The sequence below is a fragment of the Acipenser ruthenus genome, chromosome 9 (genome assembly GCF_902713425.1).
Source record: "Acipenser ruthenus chromosome 9, fAciRut3.2 maternal haplotype, whole genome shotgun sequence".
Taxonomy (NCBI): domain Eukaryota; kingdom Metazoa; phylum Chordata; class Actinopteri; order Acipenseriformes; family Acipenseridae; genus Acipenser; species Acipenser ruthenus.
In genome coordinates, this window is record NC_081197.1 from 3,413,477 (window position 1) to 3,436,550 (window position 23,074).

At 42.6% G+C, this 23,074-nt stretch overlaps 1 protein-coding gene across 1 annotated transcript; it reads left to right on the plus strand.

The window, feature by feature from the left end:
- Positions 1 to 298: 298 nt before the first annotated feature.
- Positions 299 to 20,498, plus strand: LOC117405541 (patched domain-containing protein 1-like). The gene is made up of 3 exons (XM_034923537.2): positions 299 to 2,425; positions 9,016 to 9,676; positions 18,743 to 20,498. Exons 1-3 carry the CDS (start codon positions 1,997 to 1,999, stop codon positions 20,389 to 20,391), a joined length of 2,739 nt encoding a protein of 912 aa, XP_034779428.2. The 5' UTR covers positions 299 to 1,996; the 3' UTR covers positions 20,392 to 20,498.
- Positions 20,499 to 23,074: the final 2,576 nt, after the last annotated feature.

Below are 23,074 nucleotides of genomic sequence, written 5' to 3' on the forward strand. Positions count from 1 at the left end.
AAATTATTGATGATGTCATGTGTTTAAATTATTGATGATGTCCGTTTTCTTTTTCAAACGCATTACTCACAAAAGATTTAGGCTCCCGTGTCAATTCTACTCCAATTACAGAGAATGTATGACTGCGAGGTAGCATCTCTCTCTCTCTCTCTCTCTCTCTCTCTCTCTCTCTCTCTCTCTCTCTCTCTCTCTCTCTCTCTCTCTCTCTCTCTCTCTCTCTCTCTCTCTCTCTCTCTCTCTCTCTCTCCCCCCCCCCTCTGTCTCCCACACACACACACTTTTTCTCTCCTCTCTTCCTCTCTGCTTATTCGGCAATCGCTAATCGTCCAATCAGGAAATCTCCCTTCCCGTCTCACCATCCCAGACATCAGGAGGTGTCTAATGGTGCACATCGGAGACGAGGCACGAAACTGAATTTGTGACTATCCACCCAGGGCGCTTCCCTTTTGCTTAGGAAAATGATAATAATCCAGAAGTCATACGGGTTAACGCGGTGGCTATAGCACCTCCAATCAGCACAGACCTCCCGTGGATGTCGTGAATGTCGAGTGTTTAAATCTCGTACAAAGGAGGACCAGCACGAAGAGTGAATTTGCTTAGAAAGCCGTATAAGTGGACGTGTTCTATTGTTTCTTTCCCAAAGACTGTGGCTGAAACCAGACATCCGTCTTGTTATTTTCTAAAGAAAACACACTGAGGCCGACTCGAAGAGGGATTTCCCCGGCACTTTTAAAGAAACCATTTCATCGGTCTCGGGTTCTTAAAGAAGAAACTTCTTGCAATATGGTGAAGGATGTCAGCATCATATTGACGAAGTCCAGCGAACCAGGGAACAGTTCAAAGTGACCGGGGCGATGTACCTGGGTGTAGCTGATGTAACTGGAAATGAATGATGCTCAGCAGCTTATTGCTTCGCATGTTACTGTGCCTCCAGACTGAAGCACATGGTCCAATCACGCAGAATCCTCGTAACGCGTTCCTGGATCATGACACCCCAGTGAAAACCCTTGACATGGTGCGTGGATGAAAAACGACATTTAGAACAAATGAAATACACAAAGTTGTATTTATGCATTGATCCTATTAAAAACAATGGAACATGTATCACTTCCTGTCTGTTACCAAAAACATCAAACATGAACTAGCGAGCCGTGCGGCGGATTTGTTTGTTTTTTTCGTTAAAAAAAGAAAAAAAAGAATCAACGGTTGGTGATTTAGTGTTTCTGATCCCCCTGGATTTAACACGCAAGGCTTTACCTCAAGTGTCACATAAGCAGCTCTGCAAGCGCCGAAGCCTGTTTCGCGTAAACTATGAGCTAGCAAATAATCTGTAGCGACAGGTCTGCTTCTATTAATTGCACCCATTGAGAGCTGGTGGTGTCTCATCGCAGTGCAATTCTGAGTACACTACTCCGCGCTATGCTTGACAGGATTAGATGCATTTTTTATCATTGCACGGATTTCAGAAGAAGCTGCTGCTGATCATCAACAGAGGGAGCATGCATTAAAAAGCAGCGCAGTTTGCAGTCTTTTTTATGATAGCTTTCTACAGATTGAATAATTTGTTTGCTCTTAGCAAAATCGTTTCCAGCAAACCATTGCTACGAGTATCGTACTCACACACTCACACACACACACGCGCGCGCGCGCAAAACATTAACTCTTTCAACCCCAAGAGAGGGGGAAACACGCCCTAAAGATCAAAACAACACCACTTGTTGAAGATCAATTTATGTATATATTTCAAATCTACTGACCTGTTAAAAGCATTTCATTGTCTATGTTTTTACCAACCGGGGCTGCACCTTTTTTATATCCAGATTATCTATCATTAAAAACAGCTCAACCAGGAAGCAACAGAAATTAAAGTGTAGTCCTACCTTGCAAAACAAAAAGAAACTCGCTTGAATTCGATTTCCCTGGTCTCCTGCAGCAAATCGGTTGCGAATTTGTTTTTTTATATTAGCGTGTATTTTCCCTGTGGTCGTGTCCCCCGATGGTTTTGCCCTGGAATTGGAAGAGGCTCGGATCCTGTACATTGTTCCTCGCCCTCCCGGGCTCCCTTCGCACTAGGATGTTGCGGCAGGTTTTACACGGAGGGCTGAGGACGTCTTTCTCCAAGCTCGGCCACTTTGTCGCCAACCACCCAGTGTTCTTCGCCTCCGCTCCGGTGTTGATTTCAATTCTGCTCGGGGCCAGCTTCAGTCGGTACCGCATTGAAGAGAACGTGGAGTACCTGTTGGCCCCGAAGCACAGCCTGGCCAAGATCGAGGGCAACTTGGTGGACAGCCTGTTTCCTGTGAACAGATCCAAGCATACGCTGTATTCGGACCTGCAGACCCCCGGGAGGTACGGCAGAGTAATCATTACCTCCTCGGGGAAGGGGAGTATGCTTGATCAGCAGCACATTGACCTCATTCTCAAGGTAAGAGTGAGGAGAGGAGGAGGAATGCAGTTACGTTAGTAGTTATTGAAAAGTGGATTACTAGACATTTAAATGCAGTCGTAATTCCATGTTTAAACTATGAAACCTATGTGGATCTGTGTGGGACTGTGTGTGTGTGGGGGGGGGGGGCGTGCAGACAGTTTAACTGAACCTTTCGTTATATATAAAATGGAAACTGACAAAGGAGGCGAGCCTAGCACCTTGGCAGCTCTGTATCTCCATACGTTGTATGAAAATAGATATCTATTTAACACCGGTGTGCAACAAGGCTCCGGCAGTCTCAACACGATCACTGACTTTATGTTAACCATCTGTGTGCGGGGGGGGGGGGGGGGGGGGGGGGGCATGTTGAACAGATTGACTTAACACAACACACTGCAGAACTAAACTGAATGTAAATGAATTGAGAAAGGAACCAGGCTGTCGGTATGAGCCGGTATGGGAGATTGCAGTGGTGGAATTAAGTGGCAGGTATGCATTTAAGAGCACCTGACCACTCAGCTGTAATGAATAGTGTGGAAACCTCTTACAGTAAACGCTATAGGAACCGAGCTGGAAAGGAAACTCTTGGAATTGCATACACAGAGATAAACAGATGGCCACTTCTTTCTCCCCAAAGATGGTAATAACTGTGAAAATGGAAAGTAAGTGCACACTGTAGGTAGATTAAAGGATTTAGACTGATAAGGCGTAAAAACTTCCCAATGCTTGTTCTGTAGAAATCAATTGCTTCATGTACCAGAATTACATAATGATAATGCTAAGCAGCTGCATTATCCTAACAATAATAATGCTGCCTGGTTTCCATTGTGCTGAATGCTGTTCCGACTGGCCTCCTGGTGCCTCTCTGGTGAGCGTCTAGCTCAACCCAGTCCCATACTGTCTGAGCTCCTACTCAAAGCTGCACCACACGCAGGGCGTGGAACTCACACACCCTGCACTGGGCTTCAGAACTTCACTTGTTTAGTGTATTAGTGAAATGACCAGATAGGTGCCGAAATGTCAACAATCAGGCCCCTGCTGAACATCCACTGCACAAACTAATCGCATTTAGTATGAGCATGTCTCCCTGTCAGTCTGTAGGTTTACTAACAGGAGTTATTTATACTATAATGGAGGAATGAATTATTTAACAACAAATTCCAGGCTTCTGATCATTTTAATGATAAATTTCATTGAGGGTATTTTTTTTTTAGGTTAATATTTTATTAGTTTTTTTTTTTTCTTACAAGGGAAATAGCAATAACACCTCATGGATATACAGTGGAAAATGAATGATAGAAACGGTTCAGTAGTTGAGAGTAGTTGTGAAACACAGGACTAGGTGCAGCAGGGCTAGTGCCAGTTTCAAGCCATGGCATGTGCCTCCTACAACAAGGACACATCTCTTGCCCTGGCACTCCTTCACTGGCTCTACAAGATTCTGCTCAGCAATGAAGCACTGCATGCCCAGGCACCAGGCACCAGACTGTCCAGCTTACCTAAAAAACAAAAAATAAACTGGCAAAAAAATAAAAGAGATTTGAAACATGAATAGCTTTTCTTTTTTTCTTTTTTACTATATCAAAAGGAGCCTTGTGTTCCAAAGAACTACATCTCCCAGCAACCTTTGGTACTCCCTTCCAATCACTGTGTCTCCTTTGAGTCATGTGAGTCTGTGATTGTGCAGCATCTTTGAAATGATGCAGGCACAGAATGGGTCAAACCGTTCCCCATATTTCCTGTTTCTATCAATATTACTTCTAATGAAGATTAAATGCACAAAATTAATCTGTTACCTTTAGCTTTTTTAGCCAATACAAGTGTAAACTTTCATGTCACATTTACAGTAATTATAACATTTATTTTCAGTACCTTATTTACATGTTCTCATAACGCATTGCTATAGTCTGTTGTTAGAGTTTTAACCAGGATTTATAAAATATTTGCTGACTAAAAGTGTTTCCAAGTTTTTTAGATTGTAGATTTTAGATTCCCCTGCATCATTATCCCCACAGAATGCAAACATGCAAAAATAAAATCAAAGGAAGACTTATAATAAAGAATGAATGACATTTCTGGGACAGCAAATGAAGCAAATAACCTGCCCTGCTCCCACAGCCCAACGACACTTCAACAAACTGGCAGAGAGATTGCATTCTCTGTTAGGGTAATAGGAAGCGATGGCACCTCAACTGCAATTATAGAACAAGCAGTTCCACAAGGCATCTTAATTCAGTGTCAGCCCATTGGAAAAGATGCTTTGTCAAACCGGGCTGTCAGTCTGCTGGGTTAATTTTTATTTTTTTTTTAATTTGGAATCAGCAATTATTTTTCAGATTTTCTCCCCAATTTGAAATGCCCAATTATTTTTTTTTCAACCCAGCCCACCGCTGACACCCCCATGCTGACTCAGGAGAGACGAAGACGGACACACGCATCCTCCGAAACGTGTCTCGTCAATCGTCCGCTTCTTTTCACTGCAGGCCCGCCATGTAGCCACCTCAGAGCTACAGCGTCAGAGGACCACGCAGCTCTGGGCAACTTACAGGCAAGCCTGCAGGAGCCTGGCCAGTCCACAGGGGTCGCTGGTGCGCAGTGAGCCGAGGACACCCTGGTCGACCTAAGCTCTCCCCCACCCGGGTGGTGCTCGGCCAATTGTGCGCCGCCACCGGCGACCTCCAGGCTATAGGGCACATCCTGCACTCGATGCGGAGTGCCTTTACCAGATGCGCCACTCGGGTGTTTTTTACTTCTTGAACTAATGCAGCCTGCCTTGAATGCAGACGAGCCTGGCTCATTGTTGTTGAACACTTGCGTTGCACGGGGTTACCGGTTCACGTCCAGCCTCCACCCAGTTACACTGCTGCCATGACTCAGATCTCAAAGACTGGCTGCAGCCGATCGCTGAGGTTAAAGAGGGGAAGGGTGTAATGGGCAGCGTGGCGCTCCGAATGCAGATGAGTCTGGCTCATTTGCATTGTGGTTAAGACACTTGCTTGCAATGCACACAAGTCAAAACAACACTTTAACTACTCCTGGCTGGAACGAAGTTTCTAGCTTCATAATATAAATGTTGCTGTTTTATTTTTTTTTTAGAATTCATATTGCGCCTGCTTCAAAATCAAGCCCTTACTATTGATCTCTTTAAAAAGAATCCCTCTTTTTGAGGGAGTCGCATTAAAATGCATTGGACACCATTGGTACAGTTGAATTTGTATCCCAACCTCTCTAGGCGACACTTAAACTAAAGATTGGAGTGAATGAATGTGCACTATGAACCGCAATTTCCATAGCTGGGATTCTTGAACCAGACAGACGCTCGACTGGTGCCCCCCATTACCATGCTGCCCGTAGCTATTTATCATTACATTTGAAGAGAAACGCATTTCCAATTACAAATCAGTCTTCTCCTTCGTTGTCGCAAGCATGAGCACGACTGAAGCACTGATTCTAATTATAGTTTCCACACAGTGGGCTATTCTACAATATAGTGCTTCTGCATCCTCACACTGTGATTTCCAGGCAAAAGCACAGAGAAGCTGTAAAAGAAGATGAAGAAGAAGCAGAAGAAGCTGATTCCCATATGCGTCGACCTGCGGTCTGTCATTAAAATAAACGACTTCCCAAAAGTAAAAAGTACTATAAAAAAAAAACTAATAATATAAGATGCAGAGAGTCTGCCTTTTTAATGTGACGGAATGCATGCCAAGAAAGCCATTTACATATAAAAATACAAATAAATCACTCATGTGAGCGACAGCCCATTTACTCAAAAAGTGTTAAATATCACAGGCATTTCTATTGTTTTGTCCACAGACAAGAAAAGTTTACTGAGGCAATGCTGTAGGAAGGTGCAGCCAGTAAAGCCTAAGAATAGAAAGTAAACGCTGGCATGGCAAAACACAGATAAGTGCGCAGAAACATGAGCTAATGCATGGTAACGGTGAGCCCACCGTAGAAAAAGGGTTATTTAACAACTGCTTTTCCATTGTATTTACTTTACCCTTATTGTGTGCTCTTGTTCTGAATAGCACTAGGAATACCTTGCCATGAGGTAGTCCAAGATTAATGGGAATCAGGGTCTGTGAAACCGGCTGTGAGTGAATGCAGAGTATCAGCACACTAACTCAAAATGGGGGGAGAATGTTTGTTTGATTGGATTAGAATTGTCAGTGACACTTTGTGCATTTGCATATTAGTTACATAGTAAACCCAGGTGTACTTACACATAATTACAATGTTATTATGCATAGTTACAATGTACTATGGGCCTGACTTCCCAAAGTTATTCAATTACTCAGAGTAAGGGTCAGCAACCTGCTGTGCAAGTTCTGTATATTCTTCACATTGCAATGTTCCATAGATAGTCGTGGCACTTTACTGTTGAGTAAGTGTCTTCTAATTGAAAGTACAATCTCCTGCCCCTCCCCATAATCAACACTTTTATGGGCAGTAAAACAGTTACGTTATATTGTTAAGTAGTCACTATGAAATATGGGATCGATGTTTCCACAAACATAAAATGGAGCAGAACAACGTTTCACAATTTAAAAAAATAAAAATGAATAGAGGAAAAAAGAGGAAAAGCCAGAGTGAAAAGTCTACGACTTTACAAGTCCACATGCTTTCGGCATTTCAATTGAATTAATTTGAGAAATGTTTTTTTTGTAAGGCACCAATGCTGGTTAATTGGTAAAAAATTGATGTGTTGTAATTTAAAGAAAAATTGATGTATTGTAATTTAAAGAAAAATGGATGTATTGTAATGTAAAGAAAAATGGCCCACAGATGGCAAATGCATCTGGGTTGTTTGGGTTTGTTTTATTTGTGCACATCTGATGACGAGTGCTTTTTATGAAAATACATTTTCTATTATTCTCTGTCTGATTTGTGTGGCTTGCATGGGTGATTGACCTCTGTTAGGCTGAATATCTGTCCTCCAAATTTAGTATTTGTCTTCTGATCCTCTGCAAAATGTGTGGGACATTTCTAATTTTTGCTATATTGTGCAACATAGCACACACCAGAATTATTTTGCAACATTTTTCTGCCACGTATTGTCGGCTACTGTTCTCTTTTTTAGGCAACCAAAACGGTTCTTTAGCATACCAAAGGTATGTTCTCTTGTGCTTGGTGTGTTTCTGTGTGCCTCGTTATATCTTTCCTCAGCTCTTGTTGCAGGACCAGCCACTGTCACCTGCAACAGATAACATACAACACATTGCAGAATTGTTAAGTTACAGATACAGAATTATAAGTAATTAAATATAACAATATGCTAATAATGCCACTTCCCAAGTAGAAAGCAATCCATGAGTTCTCCGCTCTCATACATTCTCCAAGTTCCACTCTGTTGTAAAATGAAAGAATCACGACACGATCCGGGGAAATTAGCAAATACATTTGTGATACGGCAACGAGCATCGCTGATGAACTGGACATTTAGGGAGTGGAATTTTGTCCTGTTTCTAAAATCAGCTTCAGACTGCAGAAGGATTTATTGCTACATGTGTACAATCAATTAGTCCAATTGTCTGAGGCATTCCTCCATCTTGATAAAAATCTAATTGAATTTGCTGTTGCTCAGCCACTGATAGTGGGAATCTAATAAAAGCAGGAGCTCTTTGTATCCAGGCTTCAGTTACATCAGTAATGATCTTGCATACTGAAGACTCCCTGACTTGCAGCAGTAGACATCTGTGCTCATCCATATCCATAAAAACGGAGGAGCAAAGTGACTTTGGTCAAATCTGGAACTGGGTGTGTTCCTGGTGGAAGCTTCCAAATCTGCCTTAAGTAATTCACAAAGATCATAAATGGTTTGCTTATCAAACCGATAATGCCTCAAAACCTATTCATTGATGGCATCCATAAAGGTGACCCTGGAACGAAAAATGTGTTCAGCAGGGTATGGTCTGGTCCGCTGTTGTTCTCTCCTCTGCAACAAAAGCAACAACACCACCTTGCCTTTCTCTGATCAAAAGTCCCAGTTTCAGCAGGGGTGTATATAATACACGTACATTTACACGATTAACTTCAACGGTATAAACTAGCACATTGAAAATACGTGAACATTGGCCTTAACAAGCTTGAAAAATCACTTAGTAAGTTTAGTAAAATGTTAATTTACTCAAAACATGTAAATTTACTTGGTGTGAGCTGGCAGTTAGTAAAGTACATTTACTCAGAAAAATGAACGTAAAGTATAACTTTACTTACCTTGGAAAATTGTAAACATTAGTACATTTACTCAAAACAGCCCTTACTTGTGAGTAAACACCTTTACTAACTTTGGAAAATCAGGTCCTAAATGTGTAAATCTTTTTGCAAGATATATAGAAGTACACAATTGTATCAGAAAAGGGTTAGGGATAGAGTTAGGGTTAGGGTTAGGATTATATCTTGCAAAAAAGATTTCCATATTAAGTACATTGTAACTATGCATAATAACATTGTAATTATGTGTAAGTGCACATGTATTTACTAAGTAACCACTATGCTAATGCACAGTAATTAGAGCCACAATGTAAAGTGTCACCTCATTTTCAAACAGTGTTCCTAAACCCCTTTCACTCTTTGCCTTTCAGTTGCACAGTTCATTGACCAGGATCCACGTGCAGATGATGGGCTTCAACTACACCTTCGCGCACCTGTGCATCCTAGACAACGACAAGGACTGCATAGTGGATGACATCATCCTCGTCCTGAAGGAGATGAAAGCAGCACGCTCCTCCAACCGCACTGGGCCTCTGATCCGGTACCCCATCACCCACCTGAGCGACGGCAGGGAGGTGTACATCGGGCACCAGCTCGGTGGGGTGCAGACCCACAGCAAGGACCGGGTCAAGTCTGCCGCCTCCGTCCAGCTCACCTACTACCTGCAGTCCATTAACAAGCTGAACGACAGGGTGGCGGCCACCTGGGAAACCAAGTTCTGCGAGGCCATGGAGCTATTCCAGCGGGGCCACGGGGAGCTCCGGCTGTACCCGTTCACCTCCTCCTCACTCCAGATGGATTTCCAAAGGACGAGCAAAGTGGCCAAGCGTCAGCTCATTACCAGCCTGGCCCTGGTGGGGGTGCTAGCGGTGCTGCTCTGCTCCATGCGGGACTGCGTGCGCAGCAAGCCCTGGCTGGGGCTCCTGGCCATGCTGACGATGAGCCTGGCCACCCTCACCTCCGCCGGGATCGTGAACCTCATGGGCGGGAGGTACAACTCAACCTTCCTGGGCATCCCCTTCATCGTCCTAGGTAAGGGAAACGGGTCGCTTTCATTCGGTTCTGTTTGTTTATTACCGGTGAGAACTTCACCAAGTTCCTTTGGTTTTGTGTGTCACACTAGATAGAGAAGATGGCCTGCTTATCAATGTCCAATAATAATAATAACAGTAACGTGGGGCAATATATTTAGTGTTTTACTTTGAAATGAGCTTGGAAGTCTGAAGTGAGCCCCCAGTGGTTGATAATGTGGATCACAAGACCACCACACAACTCACTCAGGACATAATGAGCATAATCACATTCTCTTATGTCATTGGGATCTAATTCAGAAACCGCTGATTTTGAACCGAGTCCACCAAACACCGGCAAAGAACGTATTCACAGAATCCTAGTTTGTGGAGTTAGTTTCCTCTCAATTGTCAGCCTCTGCCTAAGAGAGACCCAAGAATGAGTGGCAGGCAGGTATGATCAGGACAAGGGTGCTTGCGTTAAACATGAAACAGAAATGGTCTGTGGCTAAGCCTAAATCAGGCAGTCAAACATTTCGACTAATGCGACTAAAACCAGAGTGCAGAGAATGACAAGAACTGAGAGGACAAATCATCTGAACCAAATACCAGAACAGTAAAATAGTTCATATAAATTATACACAGTAAACTTCTGAAATAATGAAACCGCAGTGTCCTGTGTGATTCGCAGGTACATTTTATTTCCCAGTGAAAAGGTTTGTGTCAGTAATACTGTGCAGTACACTGGGTCACAGCGTTCACCAGGAAGGTAATGGCCAGATACAACATTAAGCACCACTGGCATCGCCTCGGGCTCTAAACTGCTCCGACTGACTCAAGCGGTCAGGCTGGACACTGGAGAGTATTTCACAGCTGCAGTGGTATTGTGAGTAATGTGCGTGTTTGGAAATGAGGGCAGCAAAAGCATGTGACATAAGGTGTCATTTAACCCATGAAGTGCCATTGTCCTCACTTGAGGACAGGCCACTTTGTACATTTTTGGAGCATTTTTAACATCTACCTGTTTTTTTGTTTTTTTTTAACGATGTTGTTATGCTAACTTAAGTCTTAAGTCTAAATGTAATCTTACATAAATACAGCTTGTGTTCTGATTTTTTCAATGACAATTTTATTTGATACTTCACGGGTTAAAGCACAAACTCAATGCAGTGCCCGAGTGGTCTGTCTGCAAACCAACGGCAGTCTCATCAGCTCCTTCTTCTGCACATCTGGAACTGTGCATACATGAACTGCAGTCTCACCAGCTCCTGTACTGTTGATATACAGAGAGAGAGCTTCTTCTGCACATCTGGAACTGTGAATAAATGATAAGAAGATTACCTGCAACACTGCTGCTGTAAAAAAAAAAAAAAAAAAAAAAAAAAACAGGCTGGTGGCAGACAATCTTCAGCTGTATCTATATGGAAGGGTAGTAATGAACAATTAAAAGCCTTGACACAGTTTCACAGCAGTCACATTATTTCAGAGAACAGTAACCACAGAACAATTATTCTTAAAATGACCCATTGAAACAACTACACTGTTATTTTTACTGGAGCTTTATAAATCCTGAGTGCTCCCGCATAGGGTTCTATATTCAGACTTCCCTTATCTGTTTACCTATATACAGTAACATGTGAACCCTCACGACTGCAGCTTCCCCTGTGCTACCTTTGGTAACAATATTGCATTGCTTCTTTAAGTGACATCATTATACAAACGAGCGCGATGCACATCACAGCTGCTGTATCATTTCTTTCCAGTACCACACAGTGAAAGCAGTAACCACTGCCCCTATGTAAACAGAACCACCAAGCAACTGTAGTCTGCGCCTCGTCAGACTCTTTAAATCACAGTGCGGTACAGTAATTACAGTGCTAGCACATCAGTACAACACAAAGACTCTTCCTGTCAGTACAGCGAGAGAATGGTTTAAAAGCTCGTCCCATTAACAGCACATCAGCTTATGGATGGGTTTGCAGAGTTTCAGACTCCAGAGATAAAACAGCCTCCTTAAACCGAAATGCAAATGCGTGTCACAACAGCCTCTATTGTACTTGTTGTACTATGAAGAGCATACATATTGCATGAATAAATACATAGAAATGCAAATTGGTAAAAAGCCTATTATTAATAGCAAAGGAACATTGTCATAGAAGAATTAAATGCATTAAAGAAACTACTCCAACAATGTAACTCTGTGCATATCCCAGTAATATAATATATATGATAAACAGACTCAGTGCCATGATGCCTGAAGGTTTAAATAGACAGTAGTATATGTTACATCATTAACTGTGTAGTAAATTACATCACAAGCATATTAATAGATTTAAATAGAAATACAGTTACAGTGCTGCGGCTGGGAGCGCAGGATGAGTCACACAGCTTGGACGGCACCAGTTCACATCTGGGCTGTGCAAAGAGGCTGAACTGTGCTGGGGACCCCAAGGGGGGCGTCACATTGGCTCTGACGCTCCCAGGGTGGGGAATAGGAAACCGGCAGGGATTACTTCTCCTCATCATGCAACAGCGAACCCTACTGGCCAGACACCGAGCACATCGAGAGTGGATTAAAAGCAGGGCTGGTCTCAGTTCTCCGGGATCGGTAGCCTGCCCACCTTTGCTCTGGATTGCTCAGCTTTAGGTTTGTGAGATCAGAGGACGCTCACACGCCCTCAGAACATCTGTGCTGTGTGGGGACTCACTGTGGTGAGGAGAAAAAACATGACATTTCAAATTGGGAGAAAATAAATAAAAAAAAGTGTAACTGGTCACTCTAAATTAAAAATAAATAAATAAATAGAAATTAATGAGTGTAGTTACCTGTATGTACCTCTACCGTTTGTTTTCAAACACACTTTCCCATGACAAAGGTATGTTAAACACAGTAAAACATTGGGAAGTTGCCTCTTTTGAGTAAGTGTGTGTGTGTGTGTGTGTGTGTGTGTGTGTGTGTGCGTGTGTGTGTGAGGCTCCAAATAGGCAGCAGGGCAAATAATAGATCAGATCAAAGAATATTTAATTGAGGTTTGTAAAATAAAAGTCATGGCGATCAATAATCAGTTAATGGATTCATTGTTGCATCTCTAAATTCAAATGCTTCTTACTGCATTTAGGGTTTTTTTTTTGTTCTTTTGTTGTTTGGTTTTTTTGCTACTTTTATACCAGTACAGTTATTTGAACTATTTTCAGAAAAAAAGCCTCTACACTGGATTTAAACTAGGGCTTAATGACTCAAAGAAATCATGAGATTTAACATATTCACTGTTGTATTGATCCTGCGTCATAAATCAGCAGGGGAATGAAACAGAAGATGAATGATTAATCATTCTCAGCTGTGCTCATGAAAAGATGCCCTGGCTGTCCCACTATACTATATATACATATATTTGTATACTAATAAAGGAAAAATGGACAGAAGCCATCAAACAGTTCCCATAATTCAACAGAAGTAGTTTTATTAGCCTTTTTGCAAACCGGAATGCTTGGTATAAATGAACTACCTCTCTGACAGATGCCACTAGCAGTCATTTTCCAAGAGTTCTGTGCAGGTACAGGCCCTGCAGGCTCCCATAGTGCTGGACAGCTGTGTTTCATTGCTACGGGGTGCAGGGATGCAGAGCTTCTGGAGAAATCCCAAATGTTTAAAGCAATTGTTCTGCAGCCCGGTTGTAGACGGAAGAAGTGAGGATCTAGCAGAGTCTCATGTGTTGTCACCAGCGTGTCGTAAAGGCTATTGAACCATTTAACACCCACCTCTCACTTTAGAAAAACACAAGACCTACTCCACTTTACAAATGATAAACTGCAACAGCGCTCACTTGTGCACTCCCGGTCGGCTCCTTTTCGTTCCCCAGTGAGATAAGCCACGTCCCGGTCAGGGTACTGGCAGGGAAAGTGTTGATGTACTCCTGGGATCATCACTGATAAATGGTTTCTGGCCAATGACAGGAGCAGAGGGGATAAATAATCTAAACCAAATACCAGAACAGTCAAATAGTTCAAAGTTATACATTATAGACAGTAAACTTTTAAAATAATTAAAAGCTTTCAGAATTCTCTGTTTATAAATATTCTATTTTGGGTTATTTTCACGTTGTACGTTTCCACGTAAGTCGCTCACTTAGTAACTCTTAAATAATGTACAGAACGTGAGAAGAACGAGGTGTTTCTAACCCCTGGACTTTCGGGTTGCTGTTATTTTCAGTGAATTGAACAATAGCAAATAAAACAAACATATACAAAATAGTGCATTTCGTTGACATACAGTGACATGAACAGTGATTGATTGAGACAGACAGTGGGATGCGACTCCTTCACCTCCGTTCTGTAGGGTCCTATTGAGAGGTCTGTATTTAGCATTGAGCAGACAGAGAGAGCCCACCTGGACAAAGCAACACATTTACACACCTAGAGGGAGCGAGACAGACCTGAACAGCCCCAGGCAGGACATACTAATGGATGCAGCTCAACTCAGTAGATGTCAAAGAGCTGAATCTTCAAAGCCTGTCTGCGGTCCTGCACTGAAAAGTGCATCTCCTGTCCCTCTAAATAAGCAAGTGTAGTCTGAGGCTGTCAGATTAGAATGATAATTAAAGTGAATGCGGAGAAGAGTAGATTAACCCACAGCTCTGGACAAAGTTTTACATCACCTAGAATTTTAGAATTGAGACATAATTAAAAAAAAAATTATATGAACATAATTTAGATCTTTTATTTAGCATCATGTAATCAAAGAAACTACAAAATTATATCGCAAAAGTCTACCGGAAGCCATCATAGTAGTACAGTATTTCATGTTAGGTTTTGAAATGTCACATTTTTCAATTTTTGTTTTTCGTTCAGTTTATGGAAAACTACAAAGCGGTGTGTAATTCAATATGTTAACTTAACATTATTCAGCAGGTTTCATTTGACTTTATGAAGCACAATTAGTTAATTCTACAGGGTGATGCAAAACATTTGGCCATAGCTGTATATCTTCACAGAAGGGTTTTTGTATGCTGATAACCTCTGCTGAACAGTGCTTATTAATACAGATTTAAAATATGGTGTTGTGCAGCTGGTAGTGCTTTTGAAGGTCAGCCTTTAGTATAATAATGATAATTGGTTTTATTTGTGAACACCAGGGAGCAGTAATTTGCATTTGTGCTCTTGGAGTTGCAGTTATACATAACCATCTAGTGCCTTACTCAGGAACCAGCTCTGCAGCTCTGGGGCTCACGTAGCTCCAAGGAACATCACAGAGGCACCGGGTTACATGGGCTCCACCAAGTGATGAGGAAACTGCTGCTGCTCCTGAACCGGTCCGGATGACATGTGAAATAAAAATTACAAGGGCGTTTATGTGGAAATTCATTTGTAATTGTGAAAACCTTTTTTTCGGCATTATGTTAATGTATAATTGTATTACGTTTAGCAAACAATATGAAATGCTAAACTGCAATATTATTATTATTATTATTATTATTATTATTATTATTATTATTATTATTATTATTGTTTATTTCTTAGCAGACACCCTTATCCAGGGCGACTTACTGTTGTTACAAAGTATCACATTACAAAGTATCACGTTACAGATAAGAGCAGTTATAAAATACAATAAAATCTGTAGCAAATAAGAGCAAATTCAAATGAGAGAAAATTAAAAATACAGTAAATAATTACGTTTGAGAGTGCTTTCGACTAAGAGCAGCTAAACTTAAAAATATTTGGTTAAAAGAGTAAATTCCATTAAGAGCAGGTAGTAAGTACAATAAATGGACAAGAATGATTTCAAACAAGAGCAACTACAAAAACAGTGAATACTGTTGCCTTGAAGAGTGAAATCAAGTATAAGAGAATATAATTCTGATTGAGAGCAGTAGTAGAAGGCACCAGTCAATAACAAGCTCTTTCCTGTTATTTGAAATGTTTAATACTATAATTAACGAAATGTTGAAATGCTTGTTGAGTAATAAAATGGTAATCGCTTTTCTGTTGAATTGTTCTGACTGGGGTTTTGTTGACAAATCAACAGTTTTCTGTGGATTCGTGGCCCCACAGCCACCTTTAGTTTGAAGATTCGTAGGATTAATCAATCAAAAGATCAATGGGTGAGCTCACAGAAATGTTTTAAAGGTAGAATAAACAGGGTTTACAAAATGAAATGACTCTCTCACCCATTTACCATCCCTGCTATTTGATTTACAATTCCTGTTGTGTTTCTGTTTTTCATCACCTCCTTGAAACTTATTTGAAAAAGTTATCTACCAAAGACCATTAAGAGATATTTATCTAGTAAGTCCCCCACAAGTGCTTTTCTTTAGCATCATCAGTGTGAGGCTGATAGTCAGACTGACTATTAGTCTGAACCTCAACACCTGTGCAAGCTTGACAATGACGTTTTATACATCGATTTATAAACTTCACAAGCAGGGTTTAGCGTTAAACAAAAGGGTTGACTCTTGCGATTCTCTGTTTGACTGCTTCTCGGATGTCAGCATTCTTTCCCATATTAAACCGTTTCATCATGTCACTCTAGTCCTTAAAATCCTTGCACTGTTTACCAGTAAAACACTGGTTTTTAAATTGGACTTCACAAATGGATGCTGTGCACCTCCGTAGCTCCTCCTCTGTGAGTGAGTTGTGCACCCCTCCTCAGTCCCTCTTCATGCCCTGTGTTATGCCCAATATTGGTACCAGGGCTTTAGTTGCCATGTCCGGACTATGAAACATGAAGGGAGCCATGTAGATAAGTATTGAACGGTATGTTCTCTGCTTTCACATGTAAATGATGCAGTTCTAACACCGCTCAATAGCCTCTCTTTTGGATACCTAGGTGACCAAAACCCTTTGTAAAGCACAAAGCTGCATTGTGTGAGATTCAACGTGTATAGCCTCACACTCTGACTTCTACCTGTCCTGGTAACGGTTTCCCTGGTGACCAGGAGTATACAGAGGGAGGTGTCGAGATCAATCAAACTTCACATTCAAGAGAATGAAGGATTACAGAGGCTGTACAGCGGGTTTTACGCGTTCAAAGCACCTTTTTCCTCACAAACGGACCTGTTTGCACTTCCCTAGCATGGGCACGAACCCTCCAGATACGGTTCATACGGTACATGAGGCTGATCAATAGCGTTCCCCCTCCATATCGCCTTCCAGTGGTTTACAACAGAAATCCTCCAGGAAGACATTGTCTTTTATCCACCAATGGGAACATTAAGCCAGTCTGATAAATCCATGCCGACGTAAGGATTCCTCCCAAGGTTAGAATGGAGCCCTTTCAAAATGCATTATTGTTAACTGCAGGGCAAGCAGCTTCACATGCATTCAGTTTATTTTTCTCTTTCCCTTTTTTATGATCTTCACCAGCGCTCCAGAGAAGGTTTTGGGTCATTGAGTAATATACTCTCCAATTTAGACACTACGAAAGTAAAATGTATTTAGTTTTTTTTTGGTTTGTTTTTTTAATGCAAACCTGATCTTTTTGGTCACGTGTTTCTGGCATTTACCAGGCAAGCTACAATTCGCTGCCCTAGTCCCAGCATTTCTATGATCCATTCTCTAGCTACGCAGACAATATATTCGCAATCAACCATTGAGACACCGGGAACCAACAAAGCACATGAAGCCTGATAACATTTGCTCTGCATCTTCTTTACGTCTTACATTTAAATCTCATAAGTAATTCATATTTTGTCTTTAATATGTACACACTGGCAGTATTTCTATCAGCCACTGTTCATATTAATCTAATAGACCCCGCTCACTGTATAGTGATTACAGCATACTTTGCTCCTTCTGCAACATTATGACCTTGCTCCAATAAACATGAATCCACCTCACTATGAATCTCTCATTATTAAGCGCTGTCTGAGTCACAGGGAAGATGAAAGGCAGGCTGTTTTGGGTGGTTTGCACTACATGCAATGCAATTATGATCATCTTTCTTTTGTCTTTCGCTAACGACTGTGCCACAGCATCGGCAGGGAAAGCTCTTGAGTGAATGGCACAGAAAGGCAGTGAATGAATATATTTTACTGTGAAGCAGTTCGAGTATTTATTGAGCAGCAAGCCAGCCATCAGGCTGACATTTAAGTTTGCAATTGATCTCGCTTGTTTGTTTGTACTTTTTTTTTTTTACTGCTCATCAAAAGCTCGACTCAGAAGCGCAGACTGGAATGCCCTGATGGAGTCAGTACTGCAGCTAACAGCTGAAGGGCTGGTTCAGGAGATCACTATGTGTGCTGCTGTTGAGTTTGCTGTTGTCATGTTAATTTAGGGTTCCTGTTTGCTCTGGATATTCCTTTTCCCGACCGTTTCTCTCATCCACCTCCTTTCTGAACAGCAACAGTGAATTAGACAGAGGCCATCACCTCTGCCACATAACATTATGCCCTATTAAAGTTTACCATGTTAAATTTGCACAGTCATTTAGCATTTTCCCATGCTTTTCCCATGCTTATAATACACATTCTCCATGCTTCAGGTTAAAACCAGGCAATAAGTGATCAGCAAGTCCAATATAATATAACTACTGTCTGCTATCATTTTATTTCACTCAATGGTAAAAGGTTTGTCAAGGTATGGTAGCATAATAGAATAAATGACAGTGTTTTTGTATCTTGTCTAAAGCAATAAAAAAAAGATAGAGAACTCCGTCCTTCTGATCAGATCCATAAAGGTTTTCTCTGCACTGTCTCTCTCAGCCCCTTTCAATGCGGACAGAGAATCAGAAGATCTCTCTTCATTCAGACCAGCTCTGCAGTAGAAACATTTTACCCTTTGAATGTCGTATGAAAAACATTCTGATCTAAACCAGCACAGATTCCCTTGAATAGCTGCCATGCTTGCATTGTCAAAGAGGCAGGCCAGACATGGGAACACTGTGTTTGAATGTATTTGCCTTGGGAAATGTTTTATAGTTCTACATTGTACATAACGAGGTCTGTGCAAGGCTAAGAGAGGGATTCCATAGTTAGCCTACTATAATCATTTTTCTTAAAGGCTATCGCAGAAAAAAGCTTGGTTTACTCGTTTAGAGTCTAAAAAACTGCTTTTGACGGCAGGTCACATGTATCTGTTTTTGTCTTGGCAGGCCACGGACTGTACGGCACATTTGAAACGCTCGCCTCCTGGAGGAAGACAAGGGAAGACCAGCACGTGAAGGAGAGGACGGCCATGGTGTATGCCGACTGCATGGTCCCCTTCACCCTCACCACCGCCATGTACATGGTCACCTTCGGCATCGGGGCCAGCCCCTTCACCAACATCGAGGCCGTGCGCCTCTTCTGTCGCAACACCTGCATCGCCATCTTCTTCAACTACCTCTACACACTGGCGTTCTACGGCTCCAATCTGGTGTTCACTGGCTACCTGGAAAAAAACTACCAGCATAACGTTTTCTGCAAAAAGGTGCCCAAGCCTGAGGTGGTGCAGCAGAAGCCAGCCTGGTACAGGTTCCTGATGCACACCAGGTACAAGGATGAGGCCGCCAGCTCCGTGGAGGTGAATGTGTACGAGAGCCACCTGCTGGTCTGCTTCATGAAGCGTTACTACTGTGACTGGATAACAAACACCTACGTCAAGCCTTTCGTCGTGCTCTCTTACCTGGTTTATATCTCCTTTGCCTTAATGGGCTACCTGCAGGTGAGCGAGGGCGCCGACCTCAGCAACATCGTGGCCACAGAGACGAGCACCATTGCATACACCACCGCCCAGCAGAAATACTTCAGCAATTACAGCCCCGTCATCGGCTTCTATATCTACGAGTCCATCGAGTACTGGAACGCCAGCGTGCAGGAGGACGTTCTGGAGTACACCAAGGGTTTCGTGAGGATCTCCTGGTTCGAGAGCTACTTGATCTACCTCCGGAAGCTCAACATGACCACCGGCCTGCCCAAGAGGAACTTCACGGACCTCCTGCGCAACGCCTTCCTGAGGTCGCCCCAGTTCGCCCACTTCTCCGATGACATCATCTTCGCCAAGAAATCCAACGGCGAGGTGGAGGTGGTGGCCTCCCGCATGTTCCTGGTGGCCAAGACCACGGAGAATAAGAGGGAGGAGATGTACGTCCTCCTAGACACCCTGCGCAAGCTCTCCCTCACCTCCAAGGTGAAGTTCATCATCTTCAACCCCTCCTTCGTCTACATGGACCGCTACGCCTCGTCGGTGGGAGCTCCCCTGCAGAACTCCTGCATCAGCGCCCTCTTCCTGCTCTTCTTCTCCGCGTTCCTGGTGGCCAACTCCCTCATCAACGTCTGGGTGACCCTGACGGTGGTCTCGGTGGAGTTCGGGGTCATCGGCTTCATGACCCTGTGGAAAGTGGAGCTGGACTGCATCTCGGTCCTCTGCCTGATCTACGGGGTCAACCACACCATTGACAGCTGCGCCCCGCTCATCTCCACCTTCGTGTTGGGCAAAGACTACACGAGGACTAAGTGGGTGAAGAACACCATGGAGCGCCACGGCGTGGCAGTCCTGCAGAGCTACCTCTGCTACACCGCCGGTCTCATCCCTCTCTCAGCCGTGCCTTCCAATCTGACCCGCACACTGTTTAGGTGCCTGTTTTTGATAGCCTTCGTCACCTTCTTTCACTGCTTGGCCATCCTGCCTGTCATGCTGACCTTTCTGCCTCCCTCCAAGAAGAAACGGAAAGAAAAGAAAGGGGTCGAGAACCGGGAGGAGATCGAGTGCGTGGAAATGGTGGACAGCACCCGCGTCGTCGACCAAATCACATCCGTTTGAAACCCGTCCGGAGAGAATCCGGGCATAACATCTCGTGATGAGAGACAGCGAGAGAGAGAGAGAGCGAAAGAGAGAGAAAGAGAGAGAGAGAGCGCACCACAGGATGTGAATACAGAGTGTCACGATATGCTCTGAATGGGATGTCCCTCAGCACAGAAGAAGAAAGAAGTTCTGCAGCCAAAAGATAAAGGTGGCAGAGATTAAAAGGCTGTCGGTGAGAATCTGATAGCAGGCAAGAGGGAAAAAATGTCCAGGCTGGTAAAAAAAGGTCACAACAAACAGAACCGTGAAACAGCAGCTAATGATAATGTTGTGCTGTTTGTATCCCTGCCTGGTTGAGGTTGATTAATGAGTTGCAGGTTAATTAATAGGTAGTGTAAACTGGTTCTGTGCTTGATACAAAGCAAGGCTGCTGTTAGAGGGCGGGGGGTGGGGGTTCCTGGTTTTCAGATTGGCTTTACAGTAATCTTAACCCTTATTAGCAGGTCGAATGGCAAGGCTAGATCACAGGTAGTCCTAAACTGATTATGCAATCAATACTGAGCAGGGTTTTCAGCAGGTCGTGTTTAATGTGATAGTGATTGAGATCGCTTCTACTGTCATAAGCCCCCATTACTACCTTAGGCATTGCCAGCTGGCAGACTATAATGATCTCTTTGATAATTAATGGGATCCAAAATTACAACTACTGTACACAGGAGCCACAAAATACTTATTTTCAGTTATGCAACTGAGTACTGAGTATTGAGCAGGCCAGGAAGGGTGACTCTATTACAGACAAAAAATGTAATGGTCTGGAAAACAAGAAAGATCTGAACTCTAGATAGAAAACCAGACTGTAACTAGTATCCCTCGCTCCCCTGCAACACTCTGCCCCCTAGTGGATGGAAGAAATGCCACGTTTACTCCAAGAGTAAGAAATAAATAGTGCAAAGTGAATCTAAACAACAAGGAGAGCGCATTCGTTAAGATAACTGTGCTATTGCATAGCCTTTAAGTCTGCTTTGATACGAGTTGGAGGGTTGTGTGTTGTGCACGCATTCGCCAGGGTCGGGCAGTGATCAAGGTCATAGGCCAGCCCACCAAGACCAGCAGCCATTGCATGTTATAAACAATTAGGCCGTCCATTAAAAAAAGTCACATTTACTATATTACACTGTCACTGTCTCCTCACTATAATATTATGAACGCTGTCATTTTATTAAGTCAGTGCTTTTTTTTTATCTATTAGTAATGCTCAGAAAAGCAAAAGCAGGAGCTGTCTTTGCTGCAGTGTGCTGATTGGAATAGATTGCTATTCCCTTCACATTATAAAATGTGAAAAGGCCTGGCAAAATGACTTCAGCTTGGCTAATATCAGTTAAGGCTAACAGTTCGTACAATGCATAACCACTGATTTAATTATTGACTTAAAAGGCAGACTGCCAATTTAAAATCAGGACAGCTTTTCCTCACTAAATGAATGCCCTCCCCAAGGCATAGAAACATAAGATGAAAAGACCATGTATATTTAGTGGTCCGGTAATGGATCAGAAATTAATTTCTAATAAACCACAGAGGAGCCCGAACCACCAAAAAGAAAAGAAACAGCTTTGTGTGGGGCGGCTCTAAAATCACTTGGCTTCTGTGAGCAACTGCCTCTGTGGAAAAGCTGTTTGAAGGATGGCTTGCATGAAGACGTACTGCATGTCCCTGTGGAAATGTTGTACTCATTCATTCTGATGAAATTAGAGGCCCTTCTCACTGGAAATGATGCCCGTCATAGGCCAGCAATGTAACAGCACATCCTATAGTATTCAGGCCAACCACAGCGCCCTCTATGGCCCTCAGTGATAGTGCTACAATCTTGGTGCCTGCACATATTTTTTCACAACATCAGCAACACACATTAACCCCCACGCTTGCTAGTTTTAATAGAAACATCAGCACTATTTTATACAGTAGTTTATACAGTAGTGTGCAAATCTATCAGAACACCCCATTCTTCTGTTGTTTCCATTTGTTGTGCATATGAAATCAAACCACTGGAACTGAAAATCTTGGAAAATCATCAAAATAAGCATGTTAGTGATTGTCTTATTTAATTGATGGCTGTAATAGGCCACACGTGCAATTCATTTAAAATAGTAAGAGAAAAGGAACACAGAGCCACACATGGTAAAACGCATGAGATTTTTTTTTTTGAAGTTGTTTAAGATGACTAATAAAAGCACAAAGTCACACACGAGTGCCTGTTGTTTCTATATCACTGATTACTGACTGAAAATAGAAATTAATGTATATAAAGGATCTAAAATGAGAACTCCTCAGGTGTTCTGATACATGTGCACACTGCTGCAGAGACGAGACCGAAGCTGGTTGACAGTAATAGAGACAGATATATAGAAGACCCTTTTTGATAGAGAATGTATCACAGAACAGAAAGCGGGGGCTGAGATTGCAAGAACATTGGCTCCAAGTCATTTCTCATGTATTCCACCTCCTGCGTCATCAGTTACTCACTTGCATAACTTACCTGTCGAAATCCCACCCGTGCAGCTACATTAATTGGCAAGCGTTTCAATGAAAAATTCAAGTACAGCTGCAATTCCGTTATTGGGCTCCTGTTATCTAACGCAGCCACATGAAGTGAGGAACGGAATACTGATATGAGAGCTGGACAGGCCTCCGTCTTCGAGGGAAG